Below are 18,639 nucleotides of genomic sequence, written 5' to 3' on the forward strand. Positions count from 1 at the left end.
TACCATGATTTAAGAACACTGTATTAATCAGTTAATGAAGCAAGTCCAGTCTGATTAAAGTATTCATCTTTTCACTTCAGGTTCATGCTTTATATAGCTTACAACATATCTGTATTCCTTCAGCACGTATGAATATCTCAACAACAGGATTTCAGTGTGAATCTCATAACTCAGTGAGCAGACAATATGACAAAACATTATTGATCATAATTACAGAAGTGACTGGCTATAATGAGCAATTTGCAATTCCTATGGCGTGAAGCATAATTATAATTAATTATACTTGTCATACAACAGCAGTATTATACCTATTGTACTTTTTAATACTAAAATTCCTTATCTAGACCCTCTAGTGATTTTCAGGAATTAGAAAAGTGTATATCAAAAATATTTCAACAACAACAAAAAATTAAGTTTAAGAATATTCATTTCTGTAACATCTATATTAAAAACAAAGTAATAAATATTCAATATATAGATATGTAATACACTGTCAACAAATGATGTTTCATGCAATAAGTTGATCAAAACACAAATATTTATTTATAAAAACAATACATAACCTGCATAATTTCTTCTTAAAGAATTTACAAGAATATTACTTTACATGAATAAGACAGAGCAATTTCAGTAAAAACTTGAAAGAACTAATTCTTTTTTTTGATACAATAATTCATGATGAACAACGAAGACAACATTTTTTATTGCCATGTTCTTGACATTCACAGCATTCAGTATGCATTTGTCGTAAGGCCTAGAACAAGAAGAATAAAAATAATGTCACTATCATGTGTTAAAGATTAAGGTTCAAAGTTCACCCTGAAATAATTATGGGTAGAAAAAGAAGGAAAGTAAGTAGTTATTATGAGAAAACATTATCCAACAGTAATGTATTATCTAATGCAGGGGTTCACAACCTTTTGGCACTCGCGACATGAAAATGTAATTGATGAAATAAAATTAATGTTATCCCAAGCTACTTCTAACAATGCTACGCGACTCCCCTGCCAAGGCTTCGCGATACCCCTGGTGGGTCGCAACCCACCGGTTGGGAACCCCTGATCTAATGGTTGAGATAACCTTGTTAAAGAATGCCTGAGATCTTAACATTCAACACGTCGAGAGTTAGGGCATAATTAACATACTAGAAGAGTAAAATGAAACCAAAATATATTTAATAAACGAGTGTAATCTATAATGAAATTGATAACACATGCATATAGTTGTTATAAATTATCACATACCTAGACTTTACACATGTAAAAATACAGATACAATAAGTTACGCAAAGAAATGCAGCTATGTTTAATCAAGTGATATAACTGAACAATGGAATGTAAGCATTCACATGGATACAAGTTACTTATATGCATTAATATTTCTACATATATCATATATAATAAGGCTTAGAAACAGCAAAGTTGTAAAAGTATAAAATAGAGACACTATTAAACTTGTGGTAAGAAATCTCAATCATGAAGTTATCCTTGGTCTATAGACAGCATTAACTGATTCATGCACGTCTATCAAAAATCATCTAAGAGGAACAGTCCAGTCCTTATTTAGCAGTAATTCTTGGGATTACCAATAACTTTCATTGAGTTCATATGCATATCAGAATCCAAAACTTCTAAATTACTAAATTATATAAATGCTAGAGTAAAATTATAGTGAGTCAAACACTGCCAGTCATCATAGCCATGTATTCTTCCTGCCAACCAAATCTCTGCTTCCCAGTAAGCATTTTCTTTTACTTGGTTTTATTTTCTTACAATGATTTTGTTAATCTTTTATTAAAAAATGTTTCAAGTAATGAGAACCAGCAGATGCTTAAAAGTATGAGGTTACTAAAACAAAGTAGATAAGGAAGGGTCTGAATACATATTTCATTTATTATTTAAACCTTCACCTCTGTCTCATTTCCTTATTACTGTATAAATCTTCTGGAGTTGGTGATCCATACACTTATCACAGACTGCATATCCAGTGATTTAAGTACTACTTGTAACATGGTAATTGCCTCACAATAATGTCTGTTACGATCCTACTAATAACACTGCACAACAAAGTTTTTGCTTCTTGAACACTGTTGGGTGTTCCTTATAGGTTTTGGCTGTTGATCAAAAAATCACATCCAAATTTGCCCATCATGCATACCGTTTCATCGAAATCTTCAGTTTTGCTACAATGGAAAAATGATATCTGGGCAACTGGAATCCATCAATGCTTGCTGACTACTGTTGGACACTGCAACGTGATGCACGGACATTGAATACAAACGAAAATCAGGAGCAAAACACTTCTAATTATGTTGAACTTAATAGTGTATTAGAAACATAAATGCAATTAAATACGTTATTGCCAGTAAACAGTTAACTGACTATTTCTCAGAGTTCCAATGTGATGAAGCAAAACCAAAACTATATCTATGCATACCCACCAGGTACCTGCCACAATCAGCAACAACTTTTTGGAAAGCAAAACTTTTCAAAAAAATAGTTGTGCAGTGTAATTAATGTAACTTTAATAAATTAACAGAGAATTTATCTTATTGGTATTGTTTAGCTATAAACAAAATCCAATATGGAATCATATACTAGTGATAAAACTGCTCAATGTGTTATAAAAAAGAAGATAAGAAATTAGAAAATTTGAATTTTCAACTTAAAGATGCACCTTATGTACATAAGGGCTAAACAGCTAAGTCAAACACTTCCTATAACTCAAGTTCTGCTACTCACAATTTCAAGTTATCCACCCTCACAACCTGAAATACTAATTATTAGGCCATACAAAAGAGGTAATACTTATGCAGATATTTAAAAAACGAAATTTTCAAGTGTACATACATTAAGAATTAGATGACAGAAATCATCAATCCTTAGTAAAAGAGTCAAAAACAGTTACTCAGAACTTTTGAACATACTGAAGGATATAATAGTAAAATAGAATGGACAATTTTTTTGACAAAAAATGTTTGATAACTTCATAAGATTTCTTTATAATGTAACTGATAGTTACCAGTATGGTATCCACTCATATACCATGACATCAGCATTGAAGCTAGAGCTTCGTCATCTGTGACACCTTCATCATCCAGAGGAAAAGGTGGTAGTGGTGGAATATCTGGAATCTTAATTAAGTAAAATAGTAAGTTAGAAGCAAAAGTACCCATTACAAGTGACAGAAAACATTTAAGATAATCTTTTTTTTTAATTATTTTATGGACTTTAAAAAGGTTAGTTGTGTTGCACTCTTGATTTTATTCACTTAGAGTAAAGCTTTGAGCTATTTATGTTACCCAGCATGAAAAGTAACTGCACAGCACTTAAGTCAGGCTAAGAGCTGCTCAATAATAACATATAATAAATCAACATTTTTATTATTTATGTTACAATTTAAAAATGTGAATGATAGTATTATTAATTCTTAATAATTTAGTTTAGAATATCCTGCAAAAAAGAACACCTGGTGTCAACATCATTCCTGCTTGTTCTCACATCACTTCTGAAGTGAATGTTGGTTTTTGCCTGCATGTGAATGTTGATTTTTGCCTGCATGTGCAGCTTTTGAATGGGAGACAGATGAACACTGAGGCAGACAATATGGTTCACAATATGTTCATCAAGGTTAATTTTAAACAGTAGCTTTTGTTTAGCTCATTTAACCATTTCTAGACAAAAGCAATGTCACTGATACCTTTTGGTTTTTTACTTCTCAAAGTAGAAACTATTTAATCAAAGTGCATGATATTTAGTACAAACACACTAAATAGTGGTATCTAGTATTGGCTTAAAATTTTCCTATAATTTGATGAGCATATGTATATGTATGAAACACAGACATCACATGAACACTGTTAAAGGCTCAATAAAGATACTTTACTATTGTTTTGATTTTTTGTTTAAAATTAAATTTTTACTAATTGAATGATATACTACAGTGTTATTGAGTTGCAATATTTATAAGTCTATCGTTCAGTGTACGATAATGCGCAGTTAAACATATTCTGACGACTCAGATCTTTACTGGATATTAGTTTCTTGTTAATCCTGTTCAAACAAAATAAATAAATTAACACATTACTGCCTTTATTTGTGATAGGGAAAAATGTTTTCAATTTGCAGAAGACTTAAGATTACTATTTGTTGGGAAAACAAATATAATATCAACCTTGTTGTGGTATTTAGTCAATAATGATAATAAATTTGTTAAGTAGGGATATCTGTAAAACTTATAACAAATTTCTTTCTAGACAAAGCACATTTTAAGAATATGCAAACAAGGGTATTTGGAAGAGTTTTATCATACAAAATTAAGGGTAATTCAAAACTGTTTAACAAAATCAAAACAATGTGAATAAAACAGGAAGTTTCATATTTTAAAAAAAGAGCATTGCTGAAAAATATTATAAAGACAGCACATAGCCAATTTTTAAATTTTTTTAAATTTGGTTGCATAGATTGTAGGAGCGTGCACATATTAATTAATCAAACCTAGTTGATTAATGAGCCTATTAACTAATCAATTAGCAAATGCCATTTATCACACACACTAGTCATGTTATCAGGATTTTAATAGCAAAAGAGGGAAGAATTCTTTAAAATAAGCATTTGTGAAAATTTTGAACACAAACTGGGTGGCATTCAATTGACTTTTGAAATAATCAAAACAAGTCAAATATATTTACAAAATATTCTTTTCACTATAGGAAATTACAATTTTATTTAAAACTTTAAACTATTTTTTTTCTTGGATACAACTGTGGCAATCACCAAACAAAGTTAAGTAAAAGAAATATTTTAAAATTGTTAATAATTGATGTCTTAAAAGGAGTTTTACAGTTTAACTCAGATAACAAGAAAAATTTGTACTGTTAAGGAGTGTTTATAAAGCCTGATACAACTGTGGTAACCCATAGGGTAATATAAATGAATTATTTGCTGGTACTTTTATGATAAGAGTAGAGAAAAATAATTTGTCTTATCAACTGCATTCTAAAGTAATTGAATCAGCCTGTGTGGACTTTGATGAAAGGAAACAATTATTTAAAGCTCTGGATACAACTCTGATAACCAACAGTGTAACAAACATTTGTATGTAAAAGTGACTTATTTTAAAATATTTTTAAAAGCAAGTGGATGTGTGCTATTTGTTTACTGTTGAAATTTATTGCCAACAAGTTACAAACACCTTCTGCAAAAAATCCAGTCCATACATACTTAAAACCTGATACATATCTTTTTCATTAAATGAGCAATGAATAGAAGAAAGGTAGCCACAAGTTCATATAAGTGATGTTTGGAAAAATGACTACTCAGATAAAAGAAAATATTACAATGATACTGTTCACTGATTGTTGGAAATTGTGTGCATTATATTGTAAATTCACTAATATATTATTAAGAAAATATTTACAAATTCTGACAAATGTGTGTAAAAAAATGATGTTCACCACAGTGATGCCATATGTAAATTTCTCTGTTATTTGTCTGAAAACATTTGCAAATTGTGGGATAACCTTGCAAGCTAGTAAACCAAATAACATATTAGCATAAACATATGTACTCTTTGTTTTTTGAGAAATTATTTAAGAACTGAGAGGTGAGTTTACATTCTTTTAAAGACAAATGAGTGAGTCAGTTCAACATATATGGACTTACAAAAGATGTAGATGGTCCATGGAGTTGATCAGCATACTGCCAAGCTGGATTGGAACCCTGTACATACAATTGAACAAAACGGTTCAAGCTTATATATATATATAAGTAATAAACAGTGACAATCTATATAAAAAAAAGCAATGAAAAAATTACCTTGACTTATAGTTAGCTTTATTACAATAAAAATTCAGTTATACAAATTTAGAGATATGTTTTTCTTGTTATAATTTTAATTGAGATGTTTTGTATTTTGTGATGTCTATAAATGTTCTAAGTGTTTACAGTTGGAGTGATTTACATGCTGCATCTTAAGTTTTTGAAGACTTGGAAAAAATATATTTTAATATTGAAACATGTATCACATAGTTACTCTGTCACATAATGTGTCAGTTAATTAGTTAGTAAGTCTGTTACCATGTTCTCAATCACTTACTGAATTAGTGGAGGTTAAACAGCCAGATTTGATTTAGTACCACAGATAGGAAAGTTTATTTTATATGTGAGTTAGACCTATCCCTTAGTTATTGTTAGTTCATGAAATTATGTAAGTTGTAGAGATTTCAGCTAAAGAGATAATCACTTTTTTTCCTGTAAGCAGACTGGAATTAGTAATATTTTTACTGAGTAATAAAAGAAAACAACACACCAATAGAGACTGTTGCAATATTAGCATAAGAAATAATAATATTTTAGTGTAAATAAAATAGAATAAAGACTTCAAGATGACAGTGTATGTTTGAACCAAGATTAAAAACATGTTGGAAATCACAAAACAGTGGTAATAACGTGAAGAAAGTGAGAACAAATAGATGTGAAATAAATTAACAGAAATCAGAATAAAGAGAAGGAAAATTAGAAGATCAAAAACACACAAGGTAAAACAAGAGAATTAATAACAAAAATAAATTTCATTGAAGAGAGTATTGGAAATGTGCAGGAGGATAATAAGAACAAAGCTGAAGTCGTAAAATAAAATGAAATAAAAACCACTACAACATGAGTTCTTTCATAAGGTGGGCTTTTCTTCTTCAGGGGCAAACTGGTGGTGGTGGTGTAATCAAATGAATGATATTTATATACAGAGAGGGAGTTTAGTGATATTATGAAGGTCATCCAGTTTTCCAGGAAATGTTTATTTGTCTATAAATTATTGTAAGTGTCTCATTTCTTATACAACATAGCCAATGGCAGTAATGTCTGTGGAAAGGTGTTAGGGATATTTTAATTTAGAAATGGCTAAATATATGTGTATTTAAAACTATGCTTAGGTGTTTAAGTAAAATAAAGGTGACATCTGGAGACTGATTTAAAAATATATGTCATACTAATTAATTTATAAAAAACAGGTATGAAAAGTTATCTTAAACGAACAGCAAATTTTAGAAAATTCAGCTTTCATATTTCATAAAAAAATAAGGAAAGAACAGTTATTTTTATTTTTTTGACAGAGATAAAACCAATGAACAGAGATCACCAATTCCAGGAGCTAGATTAATTCTGAAAGGTTGAACAGTTTAGATTAGCAATCCAATAATCTTCTTTTATTTCTCTATTTGCTTTAGTTCTGAAAATTCATTATTCACCAGTAAGTTCACAAGTGACCTGTAAAGACCATACCTGAAAACCTGTATGACATGCATGAGGTGGCATAAATGATTGGATGTGAAACAGTTTCTTTGCAGGGTTTTTTTCCAGGCTTTAGAGATCCGTACCTGGTTCCAATCCATTCCATACTCTCACTATGGTTCTAAATAATGAATTTAGATGATACAATGTAAATGCAATTCACTTTCAAATGTTAAAACTTTTCTTACCTGAAAAATGTATTTCAGAGATACCTACTTCTCTGCACCACAAAGAGTGAGTGATTTCCTTCACACACATAGTTATATAAGTTCTTGCACATTCTACAAGCCTTTAACAAAGCTCTCATTTCTACACATGCTAAGCGTTCTGTGCTAGTCTATAATATATAAAACTGTATAATAAATTACGCATAGTAGTTATTGAAAGGGAAAAATGAAGTATATTGTAGGTTAAACCACCAATGATAAGATGTTAACTACAGAGAACTATATTTTTAATAATACATACTGATGTGGATAAAACTGTTGGGTAATACTTTCTTCAGGTACCTTTAGCTGAATAGTAAATGGAAAAGTCTTAAATTAAAGATTACACAATAATATAACAGATAAACACTTATAACAATGTTTAAAAATGTTTGAAACAATACAATAAAGAAATTAGACTGTTTTGTACATATAAAACAATATACATGTATGTTATAATTTTAAAAAGAAAAATCCACAACTGAAAATTTTGTAAAAGAAAGGAAAAATTAGTTGATGAAAGTTAAAAAAAAAACATCACTGAAAAAATAATACATGATTAAATAAATGCATAATGCTGTATAAAAACTGATATATAAAATATTTTACAGACTCATCTTGTGTTATCCCTATTACTAACAGTAAACCTTCTTAAATTTACAATTGAAGGCAAAGAGAGCTTTGAGAACATGGCTGTATCATGCTAAAATATCCCTGGAAAAATGTTAATTTACTTTATTCAGTGAACTTTCTTCAAAGATAATGACAGCTGGGACAAAATCTTGCTATTTGCCAATCAGCTATTTAAGGAGGAAGATATACCTACAAACGTGATCACCAAATGGGAATGACTAGGGTTGTAAAATTTGTACAAGGATTATAACATAGGATGGGAAATCAAAAGATGGAATCTCTAACAGAAAAATGTAAAAATGTCTTAACTGAAGATAAATAGCAATGTATAAATAAACTTCTGTTTAATCCAGATTGTTAAATTCTCATTCTTCATAATGGAACACTAAAAAATGTATCAGACAAGGATACATTGCTACAGCTGTACCAAACTATCCTTAAAACATCTCAAACTGAATGTTATGAAATAAAATCAGAAATATAATGTCACAATAATAATGTATGTTGAATAAAGTTGTTATGTTTACTTCCATAAAAATAATTTTACGTCATTATAAGCAGAAGTATTAAATGAGAGGAACATTTTGATAGTGTGTCATAAAATTGTCTTCTTATTTTAGTTGTTAAAACAAACAGTAACAAAGGCTGTAGATTATATTCATCACGTTTTTATGACCTACAAATGAAATGATGTCTGACAAAAGTACTTAGGGAGAAGTACATGTATCTAGAGTTGCATAGTAAATGTTACCACAAAGAACTGTGACTATACAGCAATACCTGTAAGTCAAACACAGCCTATAATAAAACAATCTACAAAAAAAAACATTTTTTGGAAACTATGCACTAGTCATTCTGTTAACAACTGTAACATTATTTCTTAACTTAAAAAAAAACAACCAACATCTTATTGAAGTATGCTTGTTTGTTATTGGATAAAACAATATAGTTTCATATAATATAGTACTGGTAAATACAAACAAATTACTGTTTAAAACATTAAAAATAAACACCAGCTAACAAAACAACACTAAGTATACAATTAACTTTTAATGTATTCTATCCATTCATCCATCCAATATTTTCAGAAACCAAAACAAATAATAAATATACTGTGTACATAAACATATAAATAAAGCTCTATATACAACTCAAGCAAAAAAATGGTATTATTAAATAGGATCAATTTATAAACTGATTTTATGGAAATTGTTTGGTTTGTACACAAAAGTCACTTGAAAACTATCTCCCAAAAACTCAGCAACAAAGGTATGAACAGATAGTTACAATAAACTATTTTGTGGAAAAAAAAGTAACCCACAAACAAAAAAAAAAAACATACAACGTACAATGCAGATAAATATCTTTCTTAGTTACTAAACAAAAAAACATTCCACAATACTTGATTTCTTCAAACTGAAAACATCAACATCTAACACAACCAGAAAAATAAGTATGTTATACAGTTTCTTTCCAGCAGTTATAAGTTTATAATGATTAATAAAATATTTTCCAAACACACACACAAAAACAGTTCTGACTTGTTTCATTTGAAATCTACTTGTAAATATTTTGTTTTAAAGTTAGTTTCTCTGATAAATTTTTATTATTTACACAAAAGTATGACAATATTATCAAATTTTATAACTTTTTAACTAGTGTTAAAGTCCCAATTGAGTTAAATGATTTTAGCTCTTTCCAGAAGTGTAAAACTAAACATAAAGAAGCACTTTATAGTTCAAAACATCAAAGCAATATACACATATTTACACTAATTATTCATGTCCACAGTAACATACTATTCTGAAAAAAAATTGCCTATGGTGAAAACAAAGTAATACAAAAGGCTGGGACAAGAAACAACTAAATGTTGAACATTCAAGAGTAAGCAGTTTGAATCATGATGTGACCATTGAAGTCCAACCTCACAAAATGAATTGTAAACAACTAAGAGTTTTGTGAAAACATTTAAGAAACACAGAGGCTGATACCTTACAGAAGTTTCCACCCTTCATGATGGTTATTAGCTTACAAATATTTTGAACCCTTAAGACAACTGATGGTAACAGAAAATGTTAACCCTTATCACTAATCTTTGTAACTGTTGAAGGACTGTGCAAGGGAACTTGTATTATCATTAACAAATTGTTTTATATTAGTTAAAAGGCCACTCTGACTTTTTTTCACAACAAATAACAAAAACAAAACATGAAAATTTTTTACTTACTATCTAAACATGGCTATCTTTTGTTAGAATTTTATATTGCTCTGTACCTTTTTCATTTGTCTGAATCTCTTGAGTATCTAATATGATTCACAATAGGTATTCCATGAATTAAAAAAACAACAACATGATATAGTACTATACTTGCACTAACATAAATTAATATGTAAATCAGGAGTACTAAGTCTTCTGTTTACAATCAGTAACAGGAGTAATGTTACAAAAATTCTTCTTCATTAACAAATGTTTACTAGTAGTTCCAGTGCTGTAAACATCTACAAGTTTACCTTAAAATTGTTTCATGTAACAAACAAATCAAACAGAAGCAGAAACAGTATAGTGCTAGAGAGAAAAAAAAACCCTTAATGTTTAATTACATCTCTCCCATGAGCAGTCAAATTTATAAATGAAAAAGCATGAATGATATTTTAAAAAAGCAACACTTAATGACTAACTATGAAAAAAAATGGATCTTAACATATTTTTCATGAAGTATGTATTATTCACACAAACAAAGTAAATTATATTACCTTAATTACAATGGACTATTCCACTAAAACCTCTTTGCAAAGAAACTACACCATCTACCAGATAGTATTTAATGTAAAGTTCAAAACTGTTGAAAATTATACCCCATAATAACCTGATGATGTATCATTCATTATGAGTCTAAAATGTACAGTACAACAAAGCTAATAATTATTTTATCTAATTAGTCAATTACAATTCAACCAGTAGCATACTTATATGACAAGTAAAATGCACAACTTTAAATGTTTCATAAAAGTTAAGCACAACTAACTTCTTTCAGTGTCAAATTATTAGAGAAACATGTCAAACATTATTCCCATTTTTAAGATTCTTTAAAAGTCCTTTTCCCATTTGTAGACTATCCTACCAAACATTTCTTACAAGCATGAGATGTGCGAGATTTATTTCAAAATAAACTGAACACTGGCTTTCAGATACGCAGCATGTAAATATGTTTAATATTGAGTAAAAACCAGCTGCCAGCTATAACTGTCTGATGTAAGTAGAGGATGAAAAGTCTGTTTATACAATGACAAACAAATTATACTACTGTGTAATATTACTACAGACATATTTGTCTTGTATATGTAACAAACAAACTGAATTATTCTATAGTAGTAACATCATATGCTCTTCTGCATTAGTTTGGTAAACAACTTTGTCAAATTATTTAGCACCACAAAACAGTCACCTTATAGCAACATCAAGGTACAGCACAGTGACAATCATTTAGCCACTTTTTCATGGTTGTAGTACTGTTTGTTTGTTTTTAGCATCTCCCACTATATTAGATATATACCATATTAGCACATAATTACCATTTTTTATTCCTTGTCATAGTACTGTGATTTTCTAGTGTCTGCCATTAGGTTGCAGCAGTTGTGGTATAGTAACAATCATTTAGCCATTTATGGATTATTATAACACAATGTATTATTATGTTACAGCATACCAGTCAACTATACCTAAATTATTGTACATAATACTAACTGTTCTCTCCTGTATTGTCTGCTTACCATTTTACTTCACCACATACCAGGTTGGCAATTTTACTTTGCATCCACATGAAAATGTTTCTTCCAGTAATAACTGGGACCACACTTGAAAAACTGTATTATGTACCATTCTAAAAATCTCATAAAGGCCCTTGGTGTTTGTTTTGAAAACACATCTTTACAGATATTGTTTATACAGATGACTCTCTTAACACAACTATATCAGTGTGTTGAATCATAAAGAAGACAGTTTAGATCTATCATAGCTGCTATTTATTATACTACAAGGTTTGTTTATATTCTAATATCTGTATGTAACTTTACAATTAGTTGTTAAGTTATATTCAGAAAACACAAGGAATTCAGTTGTGTCACAACAACAGTTTATAAGATGATTCAAGTTCATTTTCTACTATCTATATATTACCTTGAGACCAAACAGTTATGAGCTAGCTATTAAATCAAATGGAAAATTAGAACAGAACTATTACATGTACCACAATAGCAATATGTTAATTTACTCAGTGATTTCTTGAAATGTCTACATTCATACTATAATGAAGTTTTTTTCCCTAAATTTCTAAATCAGTTAGAAACCTTATGAATTTTATTATTTTTATATTAGAAAATATTTCAGTATTTGTCTTATATTGTAATATTTTACTTATAATTTCACTCAAGGTATAATTATTAATAGACTAATACACTAAAATCTGCCAGACAACACTGACCCGTGTTTAATGTCTTTTTTTATTATTTGTGTTATGATTACAATTTAATTATAATATCAAACTTCCCTCAGAATCACACTTTCCCTATTCTATAACACAATAAATGGGCTAAACAAAAAGTGATTTAAAACTGAGAAATAAAGCAACACATGGGTCAAATAATTTTAATAATTTAGTGTTATAAACGTTTTTGTCTCTCACAAAATTTTAAAACTATATAGCCAAACAATTAAAAACTGGTCAATACATTTTGTTAGAAATAAGTAGAAAGTGCACTTCTTGGCCTAATTTCCTTTTATGGCAGACATTAATATGGTAAGCTCTGCTGCTAGAACTATCCATTTTTAACAAAACTGTGGTAATGATGAGAATCTTTATATTTTATTTATGTTAACTGAAATCCTGGTTCACTCTCTTCTCAGAATAATTGATATCAATGTTCTTGACATTGAACAGTCACATTTTACTAATTCATTAAACACACAAAAAACTGAATGGATACTTTCCATCAAGCCAGTAATTATAGGAAACCAAAATATGTAACAAAGGGAAGAATTAAGTACAATTATACTTATCACTGTTTGATGTTAACTGTCTGAGCTGTTTTAGGGCAGTTTCTACCAACATCTTCTTGTCTGCTTCTCTCACCCTTAAGGGAGTAAAGAACATTTATTCACACTAAAAGTATGGATAGGTCAAATTAATATTTTAAAAAAATTAGTAAATTATATTATTAAAATTGTACAAATCCTTTTCATTCACAAGTCTGAACAAGACCTACCTAAAAAAAATAAGACCCTTTAAAAAAATGTTGCATTATTTTAAACTTGTATTTTTTAGCAATAATTTTATTTCTAAAACAACTTGAAAGGTAGTTATACACTTTTCACAAAATAAATAAACATTGAAATTGGTTCAAAAGCATGCATTATAAAATATAAAGTGTAAACACACCATTGTAAAGTAAAAAACAAAAAACAAAAATTTTATCTTTATGACACAAATTTGTCCTAAACAATGTTTTAGGTAACACTGCATAACAAATCATTTACTACTAGAGAAAACTCAAGTGATTCTTGGTAATTAAATACTTTTGGTTTCACATATGTAATCAGAATTTGTCCATCACCTCCAGATTTTAAGATACTGTAGTATCTCACTACTTTATCAACAATATGTGTAATACCATACAATCAGCTCAGTTCAATAGGTTTATACTGTGAAATTAAGTTTACATAGAAAGTTTAATGGACAAAAGGAATAAATTTTTGATAACTTCAAACAGTAACTGTATTGTATTGGTGTGAAACTCCATATATATTGTTTATATGTGCTACTTGTTCTTGATAAAATTATAATGACTTGCACCAATTTTGCTTCATTCCCATGTTCACCTTTTCTGCCCAGGAATATTTGAGGAGTCCCTCAACGGAGCTTAAAATGGGCAGAGTGATACACCTCTCTCTCAACTGCTTTTCACTCACTCACACAGTTGGTTACTCACATCCTACCTGTGATATAATCAAATAAAATCAAAATTTTGTTTTTAAAATATTTTAAACTAGTTCTGTAAACATAATTCTTTTATACTTTTTAGATAATTATTTGATGTACTGGCTGCTTTCATTTCAAGTAAAGTCCAAAAACCACCTAAACAGTTTATGCTACATTTGTGTTGTACAGTTTCCAAATCTGGCTTCACACAGTGGCTAAATAAAAGAAGAGCAATTGTGCCATTGACAATTTCAATGATACAGTGTGAGCCCAAAGATCATCTAACTGACTGTTATTTTTGCATTAATATTTCTGGATATTCAGACAAAACTAAACAATACACTAAATATCCAGAGATTGCATCTGTGATGAAACCAGTATCTCATGGGGATGATTTTCTTGTGTCACATCCAGCAGCAAAGTGGGAAATAGAAGTTATACTGCAAAAAGACAATGAATCATCTTTACTTCCTTCATTTAGTAATTTTACCCTGTGGCATCTCAGCATAAATTGCCTCATCTGATCACACAAGATGAACTAAATGATCAGATTTGTGACTTGTTTTATACTGAAACAGCATGGGAACTTTCATTTACGGCAATGGAATTTATCATAAAGTCTTGCTTCTCACTACAGCATGCAAGATACTTTGTGTTTCTGTACAAATGTTGATGCACTAATTGAAGAATCAAGTACTGAATATACTCTCAAGAAAGAAAACATTTTACCAATACATCTAAAGTTAGTGTGAAAACTGTGCTTTTACATAATGGGAACACTAAGCCATTGGTTCCTGTTATTAATGCTGTGAACATAGTAGAACATGCAGCTTATACCTGAAGCAATCAAATATCCACTACTGCTAAGTCCATAAAGTGAGTAAACCAAACACTGTAGCTTTTTGTCTGTCTGGGATAACCAATATCATAAAATTCATTAAAAAAAACGTTATGGCCAGTGAGAGAATTACGTTCCAGGAAAACAGAAAGTTGAGTTCCAACTTTCAGTGAATCATCAAGATATGTTTCTTTCATCACTCCATCTGTCTTATAAGTTTCAAAAAGTTAGTGAAGTAAAACTAAAGGTGGTATCTTTGTTGGGCCACAGATTTGGGAAGTGCTGATGAATGGTGATTTTGAAACACTACTCAGTCAGAAAGAACTTACTGCTAGGAAATCACTCAAACTGGTTGTTGAAGTTTTCTTAGGAATTTACAGAGATGAAAACTATGTTGTGATGATTATTGATATCCCTGAGAACTAGAGGAAAACTGGGTCCAAGATGTCACTAAATTTACACTTCTCACACTTTTAATTAAGCAGATCTAGGTGCAGTGAGCAATAATCTTGGTGAGCACTTCCCTCAAGATATGTCTATAATAGAACAGTAACATCAAGAAAGACAGTGGAATTCTGTGATGATGGAAGATTACTGTTGATTCTTATAGCATGAAACTAAAAACATACATAAAAGATACAACAAGTCTGTCAGGTATTTTGTAAAAAAGAAATAAAAAATAATACCATGATGAAAGTTTTAAACATAGCTTAAGTGTATTTTCAGTATATAATTACATGTTGTTTTTGAACATTCTTAAATGCAATTATCAATAAATAAATAAAGTTATCAGAGTGTTATTTTCATAATATATAAGAATATTTAGAATAAACCTAACATAGCTCAAAAACTAGAAGTGATCAGTAATATTCAACAATTTTTTAGAATCAGGATCAACAAACTACTCATGAACAGTTGTATTTTTATTGTAGTGGAGAAGCTTCTTTTGTGCACAGTGTAACTTCTAAACATATAATTACTGTGACTCAAACACTTATATGCTTTACATATTTCTAAAAAATTACTTTGATTGAATGACTTAAGGATATTTCAACACACAAACAAAAAACATGAATTTTATCTCATAAGTACAACTCAAAGCTGATAGTTAAAACCATATATAACTTCTATTATAAAGAAGCTTACACATAGAACAACCTTAAATATAAAATTTTCAAAATTACTTACAGATCAACCTACACAAAATATATACTTCATGATATTCCTACAAGTATCTATATTCTTAGTTATGCCAACTAACAAGACATGCTTTAACAGATATGAGGTGTTCTTTCATTATGAAAAGCCTAGACACCTAGTTGTCATTAAAAAAAGGTAAAGGAAAACTATCGTATTTATATGCAAGAAAGTATCAATTAATTGTGCAAATTTGTGGTAAGCAGTGTTAAATAGATGAATAAACAAACATTCTGAATTTAAGTGGTTTTCTACTAAATGAAACTAATTATGGCTAAATTAACTAACACATTCATGATCATTAACTTCAAAATGTAAAATAGAATTTTAGTTATAAACATTATACCATAAATTTAAGATTTTATTTCTATCTACCTTAGAAAAATAATATATTGATAATATTTATCTACTTTGTATTCAATGTTTTATTACTCTCACATTACACGTGGAGATGAAAATCTAAGAATGTTTATTTAATTTAAAGCATTGGAACCTATCATCTTGTGAATATGTGCAAATTGTTTGCATGTATGATTAACTGACTACATAACAGACATTCAACTATTATTAAACTCTGGACAATTAAAACTGATTCATTAATAATTATCGTATTAATACAGAGAATTCTCAAATTTATATAAAAAAAAACGGCTCATTTGGGTTGAGAAAATATTTTACATAGAAGAGCAAACAACGTTTCGACCTTCTATGTAAAATATTTTCTCAACCCAAACGAGCCGTTTTTGCATATAATTTTCTCAACAAGTGGGTTTCTCGACATCAGAGAATTCTCAAGTTATGTTTAATATATTACTATGATAAAAAAAATATACGGAGAGAAACTTTTGGTAATAAAATCTACAACTGTTTCCAACTTCTGATCAAAACAAAATACCTATATAGTTCAAATAAAAATTAAACAAGAAATGAATATTATGTACATCTAACATATCACCATACTTATTATGATTAGAAGGTATTAATTCATCTGTCATGGTACCCTCAATGCAAGCAAATTTTGTGCTATAATCCCAAACACAAGATTCAGCTAGCTTAGGAGGTTTAGTTTTGTTCTAAACACATATCTTAAGATAACAATGCAAAATAATCCTCATAAACAAATATATATATATCAAACAATTTAACCAATACTAAAAATAAACTAACATTAAAGAAAGAAAAAATAAAACATTACTTTATTCAGAGTCTACAACTATTTATCATCTTACCTTCATTCTTTCTAAATTTGTATTTACACCTGTTAAAGGCTAGTTGAGAAACTAAACAAGACTTAACTTTTAATTTAAAAATGAAACTTGACATCTTGCAGTACATGTCTTGTTGTAAGACATCAATAGTATCAGGTATCTTAAGGGCAACATATGACTAGGTAACTAAACATACAACTTTTAAGGTGGCTATATGTTTTCATTTTCCTTTTTTAAAAATCAAAACACGCATAATAATTATTGGAAAGACTAACAATTTATAATAAAGCAGTATAGAGTGACATTTAAAATTAACTTTGATTACTTTTATGTTCCACTTACTTTTCAAGCAGAACTACAGCAACTTGTGGGTTTACCCTTCAATACTTACTATTTTCTTGTCCATAGTCATGAAAGTAGGTTGCCCAGTCCATGTCATGAAAAGATCTAGAAGTTATAAGAAAATATAACTAGAAAAGTTCTACAAGAAAAATTCCAGTGCACCAAAATAAAGTAAACTGTTATATGTAAATTAACTAACAAAAATTACAAGAAGAAGGAATTGTACACCATAAGTCAGAAAGTAATAATAAGAAATCAGTTTTAGTGAAAGGAGACTGATGGACTCTGTGACTAAACTAAAATAATTGGAAGATGTGATATCAAAAAATATATGTAACTATTTTACGTAGTGGAGTTTCCACAGTTAATACATCTTTATGTTTATTTGTTTGTTTTTGAATTTCATGCAATGCTACACGAGGGCTATCTGCATTAGCCATCCCTAATTTAGAAGTGTAAAACTAGACAGAAGTCAGCTAGCTATCCCTAATTTAATAGTGTAAGACTATTAATAGACTAATTTAATAGTGTAAGTATTTCTATAGACTGGTGGAACTTTTAGGTTAATAGGTCTATTCAGATACCAATAACTATTTTGAATCTATTCAATGTTACACAGCGTGGCTTTCAAATGCATCACTAAACTTTTGGAAAAGAAATATCAATAACTAACATACTGAGCAAGAGCAAGAATTTAAACTGAACAAAATACACTATTCATTTCAAGCAGGCCAAACTAGCCTAACAATCCTTTGACTGTTTATGTACATGTAAAACTGAATGAGTGCTTAAATCTTTATCAGTACAACATATAACCCAATAAAGGTGACATAAAATATCTTAACTCGATTGACTATTCTTTTTTTAGGATAATAAAGAGCAATGATTAGTAGGGCACATTACAAGTACAGATGTTGATGTCATTTATGTCAATAATAACAGAAGACATTC

The 18,639-nt window shown here is 29.2% G+C and overlaps 1 protein-coding gene and 1 long non-coding RNA gene across 7 annotated transcripts; both read right to left on the reverse strand.

Moving 5' to 3' along the window:
- Nucleotides 1-520: 520 nt before the first annotated feature.
- Nucleotides 521-10,631, reverse strand: LOC143242501 (uncharacterized). Of its 5 annotated transcripts, none has more exons than XM_076485931.1 (5): nt 10,356-10,631; nt 7,281-7,410; nt 5,664-5,720; nt 3,045-3,133; nt 521-754 (listed from the first exon to the last, which is right to left on the reverse strand). In XM_076485931.1, exons 2-5 carry the CDS (start codon nt 7,311-7,313, stop codon nt 628-630), a joined length of 306 nt encoding a protein of 101 aa, XP_076342046.1. In that variant the 5' UTR covers nt 7,314-7,410; nt 10,356-10,631; the 3' UTR covers nt 521-627. The 5 variants fall into 5 exon arrangements, with proteins under 5 accessions (XP_076342046.1, XP_076342047.1, XP_076342049.1 ...); XM_076485932.1 differs by lacking the exon at nt 10,356-10,631 and adding an exon at nt 7,758-8,720; XM_076485933.1 differs by lacking the exon at nt 10,356-10,631 and adding an exon at nt 2,158-2,247 and having other exon boundaries at nt 643-754; nt 3,022-3,133; nt 7,281-8,720.
- Nucleotides 10,632-12,605: 1,974 nt separating this feature from the next.
- Nucleotides 12,606-17,778, reverse strand: LOC143242803 (uncharacterized). 2 transcript variants are annotated; one of them, XR_013023256.1, is made up of 2 exons: nt 17,738-17,778; nt 12,606-14,543 (listed from the first exon to the last, which is right to left on the reverse strand). It is a non-coding gene; the product is annotated as an uncharacterized LOC143242803 (long non-coding RNA). The 2 variants fall into 2 exon arrangements; XR_013023255.1 differs by having other exon boundaries at nt 17,689-17,778.
- Between the last annotated feature and the right edge of the window lie 861 nt (nt 17,779-18,639).

Source organism: Tachypleus tridentatus, unplaced genomic scaffold (assembly GCF_004210375.1).
Source record: "Tachypleus tridentatus isolate NWPU-2018 unplaced genomic scaffold, ASM421037v1 Hic_cluster_2, whole genome shotgun sequence".
NCBI classification, from domain to species: Eukaryota; Metazoa; Arthropoda; class Merostomata; order Xiphosura; family Limulidae; genus Tachypleus; species Tachypleus tridentatus.